General features: G+C 41.6%; 2 protein-coding genes across 2 annotated transcripts; both read right to left on the reverse strand.

Annotated features, from left to right (window-relative positions):
• Positions 1-463: 463 nt before the first annotated feature.
• Positions 464-4,417, reverse strand: LOC128443055 (60S ribosomal protein L22). Its single transcript, XM_053425749.1, has 4 exons — positions 4,366-4,417; positions 3,480-3,587; positions 3,189-3,313; positions 464-663 (listed from the first exon to the last, which is right to left on the reverse strand). The coding sequence occupies exons 1-4, from the start codon at positions 4,375-4,377 to the stop codon at positions 519-521; spliced, it is 390 nt and encodes a 129-aa protein (XP_053281724.1). The 5' UTR covers positions 4,378-4,417; the 3' UTR covers positions 464-518.
• Positions 4,418-8,618: 4,201 nt separating this feature from the next.
• icmt (isoprenylcysteine carboxyl methyltransferase) lies at positions 8,619-17,159 on the reverse strand. Its single transcript, XM_053423855.1, has 5 exons — positions 16,899-17,159; positions 15,987-16,075; positions 14,746-14,915; positions 11,839-12,056; positions 8,619-11,235 (listed from the first exon to the last, which is right to left on the reverse strand). The coding sequence occupies exons 1-5, from the start codon at positions 17,115-17,117 to the stop codon at positions 11,056-11,058; spliced, it is 876 nt and encodes a 291-aa protein (XP_053279830.1). The 5' UTR covers positions 17,118-17,159; the 3' UTR covers positions 8,619-11,055.
• Between the last annotated feature and the right edge of the window lie 1,459 nt (positions 17,160-18,618).

Here is an 18,618-nt window from a genome sequence, read left to right on the forward strand (position 1 = left end):
ATTTTAAACTATAGATTATGTTCCAACATGTGCTCCTCTGGTCTGCACAGTCATGAACACCGGCCTCAAAGCAAAAAGGTTCCTGATACAAATCCCAGGTCAGCCAGGGTCTCTGCAGTTTGCCTGTTCTCGTGTCTGTTTGCTCCAGCTACCTTACAGTCCATATTCTTTCTGACGGGGTTAGTGTCAGCATGAACCGGACCAGGAAGTACCCCGACTCTTGCTTAATGTCAGCAGCTATTGGCTCCAGCTCTACCTGCAATCCTCAAAGGAAAACCAGGGTAGATAATGGATGCTGCTCTGTGCTGTGACACTGAAGAGACCTGATGTCTCCGATTCTGTGGGTCTGCCATAGACCTGTGGTTCTTATGGGAGATTTTTACATAACTGCAACACCCACCTATCATCAGGTCAAATGATGTGGCACCAAGAAGAAATCTCAAAGAAACCACCCTAGACGAGCTTCTGTACTGTAAACCCCATTTATTTAAATGTACAAAATCAGATGAATTGTCAATTTAATCTTCATCCTCCTCTTCCTCTTCATCCTGGTTGATCTGGAAGTAGCGCAGCTCATAGCTCTCCTTGGTGTTGGCCACAACGCGCAGCCAGTCACGGAGATTGTTCTTCTTCAGGTACTTCTTAGTCAAATATTTCAGGTATCTGGAAAACAGCGGACAATGTGTCAAAATTCATTCAAAGATGAATCACTGGTCTTTCACAGTTTGACATTAAATGCGACATAAGTTGAAACTGTTACAGGGTAGATGGTAAATGCCAACATTCCTAACAGTCGTATTATCACTGCTGAAATTTTTAATCAAACTTGTTTTACAGCAACTCTGTAAATGCTGTTCAGCATCGAACAGAGTGAGCAACAGCCGAAGCCGCAAGTTGACTGAAGATGCAGAAAAGGAAGTCAAAAGGAAATCAGAGTGATACAGTTTAAATATACGAGGCAGGTCCCTGATGTAGGGACTTCAGAATGCAGTAAATGTCAGGGTTGATTTGTTTAACTTGCCAACAGCTGGTCAAGGATACCTGAAGTTTTCAGATATGAAGTTTTCTCTGCACATGATAACACGTGGTTTAGTCATCCAGCCAATATATTGTCTACATACAAAGTTTGGCAGGAGAAACCACAGACAACTGGGTTTGTGCCAGTTCTCCGGCTCCATACAAATACTGTCTCTTTTCTTCATGTGTCCACTGATGTGTGATACAGGTAATGAGGGTTATATATAATGTTTAGTATAAAGCAGTTTTCAGAGATGAAATCAGAAAGAAGTCAGGAAAAGTGGATCCTGACTTTCTCCGGAGTTTGCCTTCCACACATGGAAAAGGCATAAGGGGATTGTCTGACATCTTTGTCCATGTCTTATACATATATGGCACTGCTTCGTCATCCCAAGATATTTGTTATATGTTTTTCTGTTTTTCAGTTAAGCGCTGTCATGTGTTAGAAACGTCAACACAACAACTCACTCGCAGTGAATCTGGCAGAGGATCTCCTTCTGTGTTGTCACATCAGCTTCTCCAAACTAGTTGGGTCTGGCTGGAGAAACTCTGCAGAAAGTCAGAAGGCTCCCTCTGACATCGGTGTTCACACATACAGCTCCTCGAGAGAATAGCAGCAGTATCTCCAGACTTCAGTGCATGTCTGCAAGCAGCTTAAGAGATGCCTTTTCCTAAATGCTTTGGTTACATCACAAGCTCTGAACCACTCTGCAGGCACAGTGAGTATATACAGTCTGATAGTTACTTATCCAGTTGCTATGTATCATGAAGTGAAAGTAAGTAATATTCATGTTATAGACTATACCATCAGACTGTATACATTCTGCAGTAACTGTGCATGCAGAATGGCGTTGATGGATCAGATGTCATCACTACGGTAATAGACACAGATACGATCACATATTGATAATTTACATCAGTAAACTACCATTGTCATTATCAGTTGATTCAGAGCTCGAATGTAACCAAACCATTTTGAAACGTACACCAGAGATACTGCTGACATTCTCTGGAGGGGTTCTGTGTGTGAACACAAATGTCTGAGTGAGAGCCTCTTGACTTTCTGCAGACTTTCTCCAACCAGGAGACGATGTGCGAACACAGCATCATAAAGTGAAACACTTTTGACATTACAGTTTGCTGGATGCATAAGATGACACTTCAAGTCAATCTGACTTCCCAGGAGTAATGATAACACTGGTATCATAACAGTTGAAATTGCGATGATGTGATTAAATAACAAATGCAAGTATATGGTGTAGGGGTGCCGCGATTAGTCGACGTCATCGATTACGCCGACGCTGCAAATACGTGGACATCAATATTTTAAGCACACGCATCTTTTATTTTATTTTATGAATTATCCTTTTCGAGTTTTAAAACTTTTCAATTCATTATAACAAATGTTCTTCTTCAATATCACTACTTAACGCCGGGTTAAAGATGCTCTGAAAGCAACTGAGAACAAGATTGCCCTCACAACTGATGCTTGGACCAGTGTAGCAACAGAGGCATATCTTGGCATCACATGTCACTTTATAAGTGATGACTGGGAGCTCACGAGCTTCTGCCTCACAACTATGCCACTTGAAGAGAGACACACTGGAGGGCTCTTCTCAGCAGCTGGGAACATCGCCTCCAAGAAGAGAGCCAGCCTCACTCCAGAGCATGTCAATATGCTCACGTTTCTACATTGCAATTTGAAACGTGTATAAATTGTGTGTTCCACTGAAGTCATTTTGAATTACTTTCAAACACTTACTTGTACTTACTTTTTTACTTTTGGACTTTGAATGTCAGTTATTTTTGAGTTATTTTGCACTTGCAGAGGCTTGATTGCTATTTCGAGTTACTTTAAAACTTAATTTGCACTTTCTCTCTTCTTTTAAAAGCATATTTGCACTTTAATTGATGTTGATAATTCAATTTGCACTAATAATGGGGGAACAGGCTATACATACTGAGTAAAAACCTGTATTGGGATAGTGCAGACCAACATGGCTTCCCTAGTGACTTCTGCAGGCAGCATTTCTCACAGCCTCTGGACTATGATGGCCTTGTCAGCCTACTCTAACACACTCAGTTAAAAGATGTGGTGACCCCTGACCCATGCATGTTCTCCAACCAGTGTACCATGAGAGGGAATCAAGAGCCAATGATTCCAATCTCACCTTTTGGAGAAGGGCACCTCAGAGGACACGGTAATCTTGCTCTTGCTCCTCTCGATGGAGACCACACCACCACCAAGGTTGCCGGCTTTTCCATTCACCTTAATACGCTCCTGAAGAAACTGCTCCTGGAAACCCCACACACACAAATCATTTGCACATTACTCAGAGTTGCAATGATCTGGCTAAACATATGCACTTTTTGTAACGTTGTTGTTCACACAGTTATGACATTCACTTGTATCTGTATTCAATGTGTTTTTAACCAAACCCTCTGATAAGAGGTGGACTTACAAAGTTGGCAGCGTCCATGATGCCATCTTCAACAGGATGGGTGCAGTCAAGGGTGAACTTCAGGAGCTGCTTCTTCTTCTTACCCCCTTTACCTGTGCTTTGCTTCTTCTGCCCACAAAACACAGAACAGCTGGGGTTATCACAGGACACATAGTTCATGATGCTCACAGGATTACAAAGGAGCCCTGCACCAGACCATTACAGAAACGCCAGGAGGGAAGACTCCATCCTGGCCCCAGGATGTCAGGGACAGACATCCGGTCTGACCAGCCTGTAGTGGGCCTGTCTTAGCAGAGGGGCTGAAACACCAGTTTACCAAAGGGACACAACTGATGATCCCTGATATCTGCTATCTGGTGATTGTCAATTTAACAAACTAGTATAGGAAACCCTCAAACACGCAGGGGTACTAACCATCCTGCCCTATGAATAAACCGTCATGTCTACATGTGATCTCACTGAACGACGCAGCATCACTGTGGAGGTGATTGTGGAATGAAAACACACTGAGGCTGCAGACAGTCGAGAGGAAACTCAGCGTTAGCTCCATTAGCCTGCTGCTAAGACGCGCAGACGTCAGACCCCTTAAAACATGTCCAGCTAGCACATGCTAAGCTAGCTAGCCGTACTGTGCTGTGCAACACCCCGCTGCCACACAGGCTGAGCGGACAACGTGGTGGAGAACTCCGGTGATGAGGCGGCCACAGGCCACAGCACGGCCCGGCGAACTAAACTCTCTTACGGCCACTCTCAGCCGAACCACAGCTCCCCTCTTCGCCTCCAGCCACAGCCACAAACCGACGCTTCGCCCCGCTGCCTCCCTCTGACTTCACCGCTGCTTAAAAAGCACATTTCTGCGTCTTTAATAACACGCGATGTTACTCACAATAGGCGCCATGGCGAAGAAGCAAGTAGAGAGGAAGCTCCAGCCGTGCGCATGCGCATCATTCACAAATCAAATGCCGAATCATCGATCGAATCCGCGCATCTCAGATCGATTCAAAAGACATTAGAGTAGAATTAGTCACAATCATATGTTAACTTTAAAATATTTCGCCCAAAATAACACAAATACAAATAAAACAAAGAAATAATGTGGATTGAGCTTTATGACAACAGTGTAGTTTTGCATGGATAACAAACAGTATGGTGACCCAGGATGGCCCTTTCTGACTTTGACATATCTGTATCTACCTATACGTCCATCCATAAAACACATTTGATTCGTATAGCCCATATTGACAAATCAGAATTTTTTAAATAGCGTTTAACAAGGTGTCACAGGGCGGCTGTGGCTGAGGGGTAGAGTGGTCGTCCTCCAACCTGAAGGTCTGCAGTTCGATCCCCAGTCTGACCCATCTGCACGCCAAAGGGCCCCTTGGGCTAAATGCTGAACCCCGAATGGCCCCCCTTGAATAACTAAGTGTTGCGAATAGAAGCACTGTGTGAATGTGTGTGTGAATGGGTGAATGTAGAACTGCACTGTAAAGCGCTTTGAGTGGTCATCAAGACTAGAAAAGCGCTATAAAAATACAAAGCCATTTACCATTTACATCCTCTGTCCCCCAAAAAGAGTAGGAGAAAACTGCCAAAAAAAACACGATCATGATCCTCCAACATGATCCACAATCCACCATTACAATCCACGATCAGCTGCCACAATCTCTTAGAGCAGGTTCGAGACTGACCTGAACCTGCTGCAATTATAATTGTTCATTCATTGCACGCAGGTAAGGACCAGAGCCTGATTCGTCCAAGGCCTGAGGCATGATACGGACATCTTTGTTGGCATCTCATATGTGCATCGCTCTGCTTTCTCATAATGTGATATTTATTTTCTGTTTTCATTTTTTACATTTGGTCGCATTTTGTATTTATATATAGCGCTTTTCTAGTCTTGATGACCACCCAAAGCGCTTTACAGTACAGTTTTACATTCACCCATTCACACACACATTCATACAGTGCATCTATTCGCAGCACTTTGTTATTCTATGGGGGCCATTCGGGTTTCAGCATCTTGCCCAAGGACACTTCGGCATGCAGACTGGGGATCGAACTGCGGACCTTCAGGTTGGCGGACGACCACTCTACCCCTCAGCCACAGTTAAGAAATGTCATTAACACACAACCTCACTCACTGTGAATCCTGCAGAGGATCTCCTGCTGTGGGCTTGCTAAAGAAACTCTGGATAAAACCCAGAGAATACAGCGCCTCCAGACAATGTCAGGAGGATCTATGGAGCTCAGTGCATTTCTGAAAGCAGCTTAATATTGGACTACACTTTATTAGGCCAAACTGCCTGTACAGTTTACAGTGCGCTTGTTGCTCCCTCACAATGCGCTAAACACTCACTAAAATCACGACTGTTTGCTGTCCTGGCTCCTAAATGGTGGAATGTGCTCCCCAATGAGGACATCAGATAGTTTACACATCTTCCACTGCAAACTAAAAACACACCTCTTCCAACTATACAACATTTTGAATCTAACAATTTAGAAGCACTTAAATGGCACTTACTCAAGCACTTTGTAGTTTTGCTTTTCTTTTGAAGAAATTGTACTTTCTTGATTCTTGTTGTTCTGGGTTTGTACCCTCAGGGTTGAATGCACTTATTGTAAGTTGCTTTGGATAAAAGTGTCTTCTAAATGAAATGAAATAATAATATAATGTAACATGATCACTGGACTGATTCATGTTTGTTGACGGCTTGTTTTGTTAAACTACACAAAAGGGGGTGGTGAAAATGTATATTTGTATTCCTCAAAGTAAGGTTAAATGGAATTACATCACTGTTATTGTATGCCTCTGGCATGCAGTCCAGAATTCACCAAGTGCAGTTTTATCATTTTTTTCCAGCTTCATAAAAGGCCCCTGTGACGTTTGATCATGAAATCTAATCACTTCATCTTTGAGTCCAAGTGCAAACTGTTTAAAAGCTGAAGAAATTCCCTTAAGAAAGTCTTGAGAAATCAAGAGGCCCAAAACATGTACCATGTGACTGTGCTTGCAGCGGGACTGCTTGGCATGTCATGTTGGGGTTGTCCTTCGGGATGTCTACCCTCATCAAATGCTGCTAGAGACTTTGATTATTGATGATGTTTTCCTGCACGTGGCATCTATTGCACTTCTGTCTGTCCTGGGAGAGGGATCCCTCACATGTGGCTCTCTCTGAGGTTTCTACATATTTTTACCCTGTTAAAAGGGTTTTTAGTAGTTTTTCCTTACTCTTGCTGAGGGTTAAGGACAGAGGATGCCACACCCTGTTAAAGCCCTATGAGATGAATTGTAATTTGTGAATATGGGCTATACAAATAAAATTTGATTGATTGATTGATTGATGTATCCATGACCGTGACCTTTGATCACTGAAATCTAATCAGTAAATCAGTGACTCGAAATGAACACGGGTGACAAATTTGATATTCCTTACAATTAATTCTTGAGATCAGGTTGAATATTTGTATCAAATTTGAAGAAAAAAAATCCCTTGAGGCATTCTTTAGAAATCGCATTAACGAGAATGGGACGGACAGCCGGACGGAGAAGCTGAAAACGTAATGCCTCCAGACACAGTCTGTTGCGTGGAGGCATCCCCAAAATGTGGTAATTGTTGGAATCTTAGACACATTATACCGATTACTCTTCCACTGATGTTTGGAACACTGATGCCGAACCTTTGACTGCAGATGTCACAAAGGGCTTTAGAAAGGTAAAGCCTCCGCACAGTTCAAGTAGGAATGAGGGAAAGATTGATTAGCAGGAAAAGCAGGAAAAGACAGACGGACTAACAATTTTACAGCATCAGAGGTTTGTCAATAGCATACAACTTTAAAGTGGATATAAAGTCTAAATGCCAGGTTGTTGTGAGGTTAAAAAATGGAAGTTAAATCATGTTAGAACTTTTTCACTTTAAAATGTAACCTATAACCTGTACGATTCAATTGAAAAACAAAAAGAAATCTTTCATGGGTGAAAAAACAAATAAAAAAAACTATAATAATGTGGTTGCATAAGTATGCACACACCCTTATAATTGGGGATGTGGCTGTGTTCAGTCATGTTAAATAGCAGTCAGAACAGACCTGCCATCATGTAAAGTGACTCTGATCAACCCCAGATAAAGTTCAGCTGTTCTAGATGGATTTTTCTGACATGCACTTGGTCCATGGCCATGATCCACACAGAGCTTACAAAGCTTCAAAGAGAAGCCATTGTTGAAAGGTATCAGTCAGGAGAAGGGCACAAAATAATTTCCAAGGCATTAGATATACCAGGAACACAGTGAAGACTATCATCATCAAGTGGAGAAAATATGGCACAACAGTAACATTACTAAGAACTGGAGAGTCCCTTAAAAATGTATGAAAAGACAAGAAGAAAGAGATTAGGGAAATGTGTAATGGTCTGAAGGTCTTTGCATCATGCTTTGGGGCTGTTTTTCTTCAGCTGGAACTGGGGCTTTAGTCAAAGTGGAGGGAATTATAAACAGTTCCAAATACCAGTCCATTTTTGCACAAAAATGGAAGGGCCTCCGCTATAAAGCTGAAGATGAATAGCAATTACACCTTTCAGCACGACAACGACCCAAAGCACACCCTCAAATCAACAAAACAATGGTGTCAACAGAAGAAGATGAACGTTTTGGAAAGGACCCGAAGAGGGCTGTGCAGAGGAGATGCCAGATCTGACAGATTTGTAGCTCTTTTGCAAGGAACGACGACTAAGTCAAGATGTGCCATGCTGATAGAATCCTACCCCAAAAGACAGAATGCTGTCATAAACTCAAAAGGTGTTTCAACAAAGTATAAATTTAAGGGTGTGCTCACTTTGCAACCACATTATTATAGTTTTTATGAAAGGATTCAAGGTCTGAGGAGGCCATGGTTACATACCCGGTAATTTCTTAAGATTAACAAGTAGTAATATTTACAGCCTTACTTTAACGCAGTTTTAGTAGATGGGCTACCTGTCTCCCGCCACTAATACTTTTAATAATCCTTTATCTCAGATGCATTGCTCGTAGATAACATTATATATGTACTGTAAATTCATGTTATGTTATCGGTTCACACCCATCACTCTAAGTCCACTGTGATATGTTCTGAACAATGAGAATAATAATGACAGAGCCTTAATAATAACTGCCTAGATTTTAATCCACACAATTGGTGTTGAGAAAATCAGCTTTGTGAATAAATGCACGGTAATCTGCCAACAGTTTTCAGTCAGAGTAACAAACTGCTTAATACTGGCCTACGATAAATGGACGATATACAGTGAGAGTGCAACACACCCGGAAACCAATCAGGCTCCATGCTGCAATCAGCTCATGATCTGAACACCTCATACAGTCATCTCATAGTCTAAACCTACACAGAGCACTTCACACAAATGCTACAAGTGTCACTTTAAAATCAGACTACACACACACATACAACCCACACGTACATGCAGCCTCTGACTGCACTAAACAAACCCAACATTCAGTAGATTGTGCCACTGGTTAATATTGGTTGAATGTTTCTCGGGTCTTCTTGTATCAAGCTAGTCCTGAGTGTTTAAAGTAACAATTAGCAGACTCTATAGCTTGCACAGACAGTGAAGTGATAGTAACGATCATGTTAAGTGGGCTGATTCAAAAGTTTGTGGACTTAAGTAGGAGAAGATGAGTTAAACAACTCTTGGTACATTCAAGTGCACTTCCAACTCTGTGAGTAACCTGTAGCCGAGGAGTGGCTACAGAGTTTACCCAGTGTTTGCCTTTCACACTTGGACAACACAGCGGGAGGTTCTTTGCACAGACACGTTCACATCAGCAACAGATCCTACATATTATTCAGATGATAGCTGGAGCAGCCGGGTGCAGCAGACAGAGACAGGAAAGGGATGTTTTAACTCTGCTGCAGAGATCATAGGATTTTCTTTACAACACAGAAACCAGTGTCTGCTCTTATCACCACAAACTCTCTTGAGAGCTTAGCTGGTGTCGTCAATGTGTGCATCACTGCTTTTTCAACAGTAGATTATGTTTTCTTAATTTTTTAATCTGTTGGATGTTAGTAGCATCAACCGCCCCCCCCCCCACTCACTTGCTGTGGGGGATCACACATCGAGTTCTACAATTATTTTACAGGAGACCAGGCAGAGAAAGTCTGCCGAAACCTTCGGAGCGTCTCACTCTAACATTTGTGTTCGCACAGGCACCTCCTCCAGAGAAAATAGGGCTAGTGATTAGCCACAGAGTTTTAAAGAACTCCTCACCAATGAGGTCCACAAGATGGCGACACTAAGGGAGGGTGTCCGCTTCTTACTGCCTGGTGAAGAAGTGCACTGATGAACTCAAAAGGTGGCTCCCAATATGCTTGGTTCTACAAATTAGGGATTCACAGCCACTGAACTTGGAGTGCAAATGTATGAGGTGATTTATGTTGCAATACAAATGAGTTAGGTTTTCTGATAGGTCTGCTCCTACCTTACACCATGAACTTATCAACCAGCCCTCATGCAACTGCTGCATACACAATTTTAAGTGGTAAGTTGGTAGTAGGTTCTGTGGATATTGTGATTTGGGTGACTGAAAGACGACAGCAACAATCTGTTTGGAGTCCAGATGAGAAGTGTTATCAGGCATCTCAGGTCTGCATCCCGATGCAAACTGCCCAAGTCCAATCGAAAAATCCCATGACTTGTAAATGTTTAAAGAAATAAAAGAAGAGCGACCCACAATTTCCCGAAGCGTACAAACACGTCTTCATCAGCCTAATTCAAATAAAACATACAGACCTGAGACCTGCAGCAACACTTTTGATTCTTTGCAGACCAGATAAGACTCAACAACCTTTGACCCGAGGTGCCCATGTCCAGAGATGAGTCTTGATAACAAGATAGTGAGAAGACCTACAAATAGCTCTAATACAGTATGTGGCTGTAAAGTTTTCCTTAAAGAATTTGTTTGTTTTGAAATGGAAATACAGTTGAAACCACTTATATTGATCACGGGTATGGCGATCAACTGGCCCTATGCCCGGGACAAATGTAAACACTATATGCTGTTTCCACTGTAGACAATTAGGGAGAGCGCATTTTGATTTAATTACTGATAGTGCTAGCAACTATGTGAACTCATTGACTTTAGAAAATATCTATTGAACCTAATTTCTTGTGAAACATTTCCCATTTAAACTTCAGAGAATGATCATTTCACACTTTGCTCAAGTACGATACCAAAGGGCCCAGTGCAGGTATCATTCTTCAGCTCATCAGTGAAAACACTAGGCATGTGTAAAGCATGCAAACAGAAACACAATTCAAACAGATAGAGTGAATGTTATTGGAATATATCTAGTACAGCGGAGGTTCTCTGGTCTTTAATTGGATTTTTGAGGTTGGTAGAAAAACAGCAGCCCAGCTGCCCACCGTCCGCCCAGCGCTCAGTCTTTGTCTGTGAGCTACAGGCTCTCAGCCAGCTGCAGGGTTGCCCTCTGCAGCTGGCACGGCAGACACCGCACACCCACCAGGTCTGACCTGGTTTAGTGTTGTAAGTCTGTTATGTCCAGGATCCAGCTGATGGGACTAGTTGACACGGATGCCTGAGATGAAGGGCAGCCCAGTGGGAACCTTCTTCTTGTACTTCACATAGTCCTCTGCGAAGAAGTGGATAAGAGAGAGCTCCTCCTCCTCAATCCGCTCCCGAAAGAACCGCCAGCTGGCTATCGTGTAAGCCAGTATACACAGTGGGTTACACAGCAAGACCTGCAACAGTTAGCAGTGTTGTCAGTCCACAAAGCAGAACACACAGGAAATGTCAACAAGTCAGTACTGTCTCATTTGTCTGTTCTTGTAAGTTGTTCTGTGCCCCAATCATATGGGTTGTATTGTTTTTCATGAAATATGAGGATGATACACACAGTCTGTCTGACGCTGATTTTAAATCCTGCACTCCAGTTATTTCAGCTTTGATGATACAGTGTCATGTTCAGAAAACACATGACCTATAGACTCTGAATCCTCCAAATTTCTGTTATTCCAACAAGACATGGTTCAAATGCCACCAGATCTGGTGTCCATCTCTAGCCAGTCCTTCACTATTGTTGGATAAAATCTAAAAACGTCCCATTTTAGATAATATGACTAAATTCCTTATTAGAGGAAGCATTGGAGGAACTGTGAAATGTGGAAGATGTTCAACGAATGATCAAAGCACAGACAACAGTAATAAATATTATTTCAAACCATCATTATTTGACGGACAAAATGAAAAAATAGTGGAATGTCACTAAAAAAAGATTGTATTTAACATTGTGCTGGGGTTTGGCCTCATTAGAAAAGAGAATGACGCTTGCTGTAGCAGCTCACCTGTGTTCCTATGCTCCAGTAGAACCATCCCACATAGGAGGGGTGTCTGAAGTAGGCGTACACCCCGTCAGTGACCAGCACATGACTCTGAGCCTTCTCATTCTGGACAATATGGTTGAAGTTCGAACCAGCTGTCAACATGGCCGACTTCCGCAGGCACTCGCCACACAGCACCATAAGAAGACCCACAATGCTCAGCCAGCTCAGCTGCTTCAGCTCTGTGAGAGTGGGGACAGGAGAGAACACGTCATCGCCGCGTGGAGGTCATGTAGGGTCTGTGATGGACATCTGCTTCTGTCTGGGTGCATGAAATCCTTCACTCTCATCTGCAGCACTTGGATTGAACTACAGAGGATCTGTGGGAGCTGATTAGGTTGACGTTTGTGCTTGTAATTAAGAAAAATGTTGCTCTTACACCAGTGTGTCCGATTAAAACCTAATATTTCTTGTTGATAATCTCAATTTCACCTTGTAGCTAGAGGTTTTAGGTTTATGACCTTTCTACATTCTCCAAAGAAACATATTTGATATCTAAACCTTTGAGTCATTTATCTAGAACTTAAAAAAAATTGAACCTTTTTGGTACAGTAAGGGTTCCATAAACAAAGCTAATGCTGAGTTCAGGCCACATAAGCAATCAACCACAACAAATTTCCCCCCATTTGCATGAGCGCGTCTGTGCATGTGTGTGCGATTAATAAATGTATCTTATCTTAACTACGAAAACGAAAATAACAAAAGAATAGGAAAGAGGTGAGGCTGCGTGTGTGTGTCTCCCATCGTGTGAATGTCCAGAGTTCAAACCGTATATTCTGTAAGTCTGCTACAGTCTGCCCAACAAAGTTCAGTTCAATCCAATTCACACAAGGAAAAACATATAAAACAAAAGAAAATCTGTTCCGGGTTTTACAGCAGATCTTCAAAAACCATCAACTCAGGAAATTGAACAAAAAGAGAGTCCGTGTCACCTCAATAACAACAGCATTCCTATATACAATATATTCAGGGCACTCACAGTACCCTTGATGGTCTAGTCTGTCAGTCAGTCGGGCATATTCCAGACGGCAGCTCCTAAGTGGCAACAACACGTAGACTTTAGAACGCACTTTTGTAAAGTCTGCATGTTGATGATCCTTTCTGACCGCTACACTTGCTCTGAAGATATTAGTCACTTCTGTTGGTTCAGATTATGCAGGGTTGTGATTGGAGTGTGATTGGAAACATCCGCACACACGCAAACCAGGTGCAACTGCTTCTGTGGCAGCGTGTGGGGTTATGCAGGGAAACGCGTCCCAGTTCCTTCTTCAGGTCTGACATGTGACCTTTTGCACATCACGCAGGTAAGCAGAGCACAAACTGTAAAGCAGTGGAATAATTGATTAAGTGAAGGAGCCCAAAAATCCTGCTCTGAAGGTTGAAGACTTTGAACGTTGTCCTCATTCCGTTAGATCTCAGTGGAGCATTCAACACTATTGACCATCAAATTTTATTACAGAGACTAGAACAGTTAATTTGAATTAAAGGAACCACCCTAAACTGGTTTAAATCCTATTTTTCAGATTGATTCTAATTCATGCAAATTAATGATGAGTCATCTCTGCGGACCAAAGTTAACCACAGTGTTGCACAGGGCTCTGTGCTCGGCCCAATTTTTATTTGCATAATATATGCTTCCACTAGGAAACATTATCAGGACACACACGGTAAATTTCCACTGCTAACTTGTCAATAAAACCTGAACAATGTAATAAATTAACTAAACTCCAAGCATGTCTCAAGGACATAAAAACCTGGATGACCCGCAATTTTCTCTTATTAAACTCAGATAAAACAGAGGTTCTAATACTTGGGCCTAAACACCTTGGAGCTACATTATCTAATGATATAGCTGCGCTAGACGACATTGCCTTTGCTTCCAATGAAACAGTCAGGAACTTGGGAGTGATCTTCGATCCTGATTTGTCCTTTAATTCTCACCAAATCTCTAGGACCGCCTTCTTCCACTTTCTTAACATCTCAAAAATCGGACATGCAGAAAAACCAGTCCACGCCTTTGTTACATACAGACTTGATCATTGTAATTCCTTATTATCAGGCTCCAGCAGTAAATCGTTGAAGACTCTGCAGCTTGTCCAAAATGCTGCAGCACGTGTCCTGACAAGAACCAAGAAAAGAGACCACATTTCTCCTGTATTAGCTTCGCTACACTGGCTTCTGCAGATCCAGGGTCGATGCTGTGACAACACTGTGAAGATGATGGTGGATCGGAGATCCTGATCGTAATGGCGGATCCTGTATCATGGTGGCATCCGATCGTGATGGTGGATCCTGATCGTGGTGGCTGCTGACCGTGGATTATGACTGCTTGATATACAATATTTCTCCTCAGATACTCTACCATTACTGACGATAATCAATCAATTCATTGACCTTCCATTATGCTAGAAAGTGTTTATTCTAATCAATGCATCAAATACCCTTATCTTGATGATGTTCTCCATCTATTGCACTTGTGTCTGTCCTGGGAGAGGGATCCCTCACATGTGTCTCTCTCTGAGGTGTCTACGTTCTTTTTACCCGGTTAAAGTTTTTTTTCGTAGTTTCTCCTTACTCTTGTTGCGGGTTAAGGACATAGGATTTCACACCTTGTTAAAGACCTATGAGACAAATTGTGATTTGTGGATTTGGCCTATACAAATAAAATTCGATTGATTGAGCGTTGGATTGCCTATATCTGCTGGGGCAAATTTGGGAGATTCAGAAATATTATACTGTTAATTTCTTCATGCTCTGTACATCCAGTCTACAGATTGTCCTGAGTTGAGATCACACTGATGTAATACAAAATACACCCAATAGTTCTGAGTGGACGGAGAGCAGTGACAATGAGACTGATGCCACACCAACCTGGAACTGTCAGCTTCTCCACAGTGAACTCCACCCATGAAGAGATGGCAGCCAGGGTATACTCCACGCTGTGGTTGAGGAGGAAGGAGTCCAGCGACAGGCTGCGAGGGTTGATGATGGCCGTCACCAGGTACTCAGAGTAATGGAAGAATGACAGGGAGCACAGGTACCTACACAGAGTGACCGTTAAAGCACATGTTTAGCTGCATCACTACTGAAACATCCTGCTGTCATGATAGGACAGATGGCCTGCTTCAACACTCATCTCTTCTGACCTGAGCAAAAAGGTTTGTTTGATTCGCTCAAGAGTTTACAAGACACACATTTAAACCAACATTTTTTGTGAGCTCATCTGCCACACACAACAATACAATACAAAACTAAAAGCACCTCTAAATCATAAACGTCCTGTTAACCCAGGAGGTATCTCCATTAAATTGTTTTGATAACAGAGCCAGAGACTCAATTTTATTTGATGATTTGGTTGTGAGTGGTTAATTTGATTTATGCTTGACCTGTTCAGGCTATTTAAATATTTCAATTTTGATTCAGACTGAATATTCTTTATAATGAAAGTTTATTACTCTTTGAAAGGATGTAGTTGCATGATTACGTTTTACTATTATCATGGTATCAGTGGTTTAATAAGGTTTCAAAATGATGACATTAATAGTTTATGGCTATAATTTCTGGGACAATATATCATCCAACAAAATTGACAGGACTGCTTTCATATTTTTAATAATGCAACAACCCAGGTTTTCCTTGCACAGTTTACAGCTTTAGTTCTTAGAGAATTTATTTCATATCCAAGCAGAATTGATATTATATTGTATATAATCCTGAACTGAACAGATATTGAATAAAATTGGAAATCGAATCCTTGTTAATCAGAATCCAATCAATTTGGGTAATCTGAGGTGATACCCAGCCCCAATTAAGAAATTACCAATGTATATGGGAAAAGTCCAGAGAAAGTATAATAGTTGTATTATTGTGGTGCCAAAAGGCAAATTTTCGGTGCGCTAGCAAATATATTTTCATTTAGGTCCTACATAAAAGGGTTAGGGGCACCAGTGCAACCGATGTACAAAGTTAGTCTGAAAATGTGGATTTAATAGAAATGAAAGAGTAGAAGTACATTGTACATACATCTGTACATTGCAGCATTGAGACTGTCATCCCAACGATACAAATTATATATACACCATACATACATATATATATACATACATACATACCAGCCAAAATGTGTCCAAGTGGTTTCAGAGCAGCTGATGATTAAGCCACAGCCAAATGTGACCCCCAGGAAACAGGCTCTAACCGCCACCTGCAGACAGTGAAACATGTTTCAGGTAAACAGCTGCCAGCCTCAGACACACCCACACTACTTCTTTTCATCCAGAACTATCACTCTCATTGTTTTCATTATAAGAACTAGTCTGTCAGAGCTGAAACATGATGGTACACAACTGTTCCTGGTACCCCCTCCCCACCTCCCCCCACCATCTACTCTCAGTCCAACCGGTCGAGTAGGATGTTTGTCCACGTTGATTCTGGTTCCACAGGGAGGTTTTTCTCTCCACAGTCACCAAAGTGCTGCTCATTGATGGAACTCTTCTATGTAAAGTGCCTTGAGATAATGTATATTATGATTTTGTGCTATACAAATCAAATCGAATTACATCCAGATTACTCGTCCAGATTAACAGCAGCTTTCAATCTACGTATTTTTCTCCTTACAGATGACTGGAAGAAGGCTTTGTGGCTTCTCCCACCACCTTCACATACCAAGCAGCACAGGAAGTGTCAAAGTACAGCCAACATGTACCGGTTGTCCTTCACCAGAGTCTGGGTGAATTAAGATCTCAGGTGGTTTCCTGAGGTAAAGTCTGTGTCACTTGTACATTCAGTAGATTAGAGTATGAGAGGAGATCAGCTTCGTCTGGATTATGGATCTATTCAGAGCACACTGTTAATCAGCTTTAGTCAGCGTGTGGCTGCAGTAAGCCAACTGTCAGTGTGAGTTAAGCAAGCTAACATTAGCAAAGCTACAATTCTTTAAATGGCGGAGTTACTTCGAGATGTTGGCTAGTAGGAAGTGCGAAAGCAGTGTGAAGAGAGAGTCTCCCTCAGTGACATGAGGAGTTTACCTTGTACAGAGGACCTCTGTGTATGACCAGCAGCAGGCCGTTCATCACTGCTACATGGAGGCAAATCGCTATTTTCCCCGGAGTCTCCGTCAGGTAATCAAAGACCCAGTCGAGATGTCCGAACCACGTCCTGATCAGGGGGATGATGACCACGCTGAGCCCTAAAAGAAAACATCTCACACTCACTCTGCCTTCCAGCGACAACTTACTGCCTGCCATGTTGAGTCCTGAACTGCATGAACTATCGCGATACTTGACTGGAAACTTGGTGACGTCATCACTACTTCCCGCTAGCTCTTCGGAAGTACTAGGACCCACTTCCTAGAAAGTGGCGGTAATAATAAAGATTTACAAGTGATATTCTCTCTCTTGTCCTCTAATCTTAAATAATTAGAATAATAACGATAATAAAGATAAAATAATGATAAGAATAATGATGATGACAATAACAATAATATTAAAGATGACGTTAATAAGTAGAATACAATAATGATAATATTGATGACGATGATGATAATAATGATGATGATATTAATAATAATAACGATATAATATAATAAAACAATAGTGATGATGATAACGGCAACAATAATAACGATAACAGTAATAATAATAATGACAATAATAATGATAATAAAAACTATGATGATGATAATAATAGTTTTATTTATAATGCAATTCTACATTAAGTTACAAATTGCTTCACAAATAAAGAAAACAAGTAAAAACACATTCAACATAACAATAAATTTCAAAATTACAAAACACCAAAATGTCAGCATGACCTACCATTACAGTAATAAAAACTAGAATGAGGTTGCAATGAGGGATGCAATATGATAAAAGAAAGTTAAGTTTTGATTTAAAGGAAAGTCACTCAGCCTGCTTTATTAACTCAGGCAGTGCTCCAGAGCCTCAACGAAGAAACACTCATAAGACACAGTAGATGGCAGTAATGCACTATGATGTTGGTTGCCACCCCCCAATAAACCGACCATAGAAGAAGAACAGAGCCTCAAAACTGTCATATTTCTAAACCTCTGTCCCCCTCAGTCTTCAGCTGACCACTGATTAAAGGCCCCTGACAAAGGATCTCAAAGAGCGAGCAGGGTTGAATGGGGATAAAAGATCTACAATTATCTGAAGACTGACCATTAATAACCCCTATTCTAAACCATGTTCCAAAATGTACTGGAAGCCAGTGTAAAGAGGCTAAAACCCGAGTGATGAGTTTCAACCGGTTTACTCTGGTTAAGAACCTTGCAGCTGGGTTCTGAACTGTCTGAAGGAGCTCAACAGATTCACCAGCAAGGGAAGTAAAAAGACTGGTGCAGTAATCCAGGCATGATGAGATAAAGACATGTAAAATATTGAATTCTCATAATATTCCCCATTTGTACAGGTTTATTGACGTGCTGCTCATCATCAGGTCCCCGGATAGTATTACCTATTTGGTCCCAAAATTAACCCTTGTGGTATCCCATACTTGAAGTCAGCAAGTGAAAAAATATGATTGTTAACTGCCCGCTAACTTTTGTGTCTGAAGGATAGGATTTGATCCAATTCATTGCAGTACCAGTTAATCCCACCCATTTCCTCAGTCTAACCAATAGAATGCAATGATAGGCTGTGTCAAAAGCAGCACCCAAATCATGGAGTACAAATCACTGAGGTATCACTCAATTAGCCCTTAGATGGAAAGACAAATTAAATTTGAGAT

This window comes from Pleuronectes platessa, chromosome 6 (genome assembly GCF_947347685.1).
Source record: "Pleuronectes platessa chromosome 6, fPlePla1.1, whole genome shotgun sequence".
NCBI lineage: Eukaryota > Metazoa > Chordata > Actinopteri > Pleuronectiformes > Pleuronectidae > Pleuronectes > Pleuronectes platessa.

Bases quoted from the DNA above. Each gene is read 5' to 3' on its own strand.
- LOC128443055 (XM_053425749.1), bottom strand. The intron at 3,314-3,479 runs GTAAGTCCACCT...TGGGGTTTCCAG, and splicing joins TCATGGACGCTGCCAACTTT to GAGCAGTTTCTTCAGGAGCG. The intron at 664-3,188 runs GTGAGATTGGAA...GCTGTTTTCCAG, and splicing joins GAGGTGCCCTTCTCCAAAAG to ATACCTGAAATATTTGACTA.
- icmt (XM_053423855.1), bottom strand. From the start codon at position 17,117: ATGGCAGGCAGTAAGTTGTCGCTGGAAGGCAGAGTGAGTGTGAGATGT. The intron at 12,057-14,745 runs GTTGGTGTGGCA...CCACTCTCACAG, and splicing joins GGAGAAGCTGACAGTTCCAG to AGCTGAAGCAGCTGAGCTGG. The intron at 11,236-11,838 runs GTGAGCTGCTAC...TAACTGTTGCAG, and splicing joins ACTGGAGCATAGGAACACAG to GTCTTGCTGTGTAACCCACT.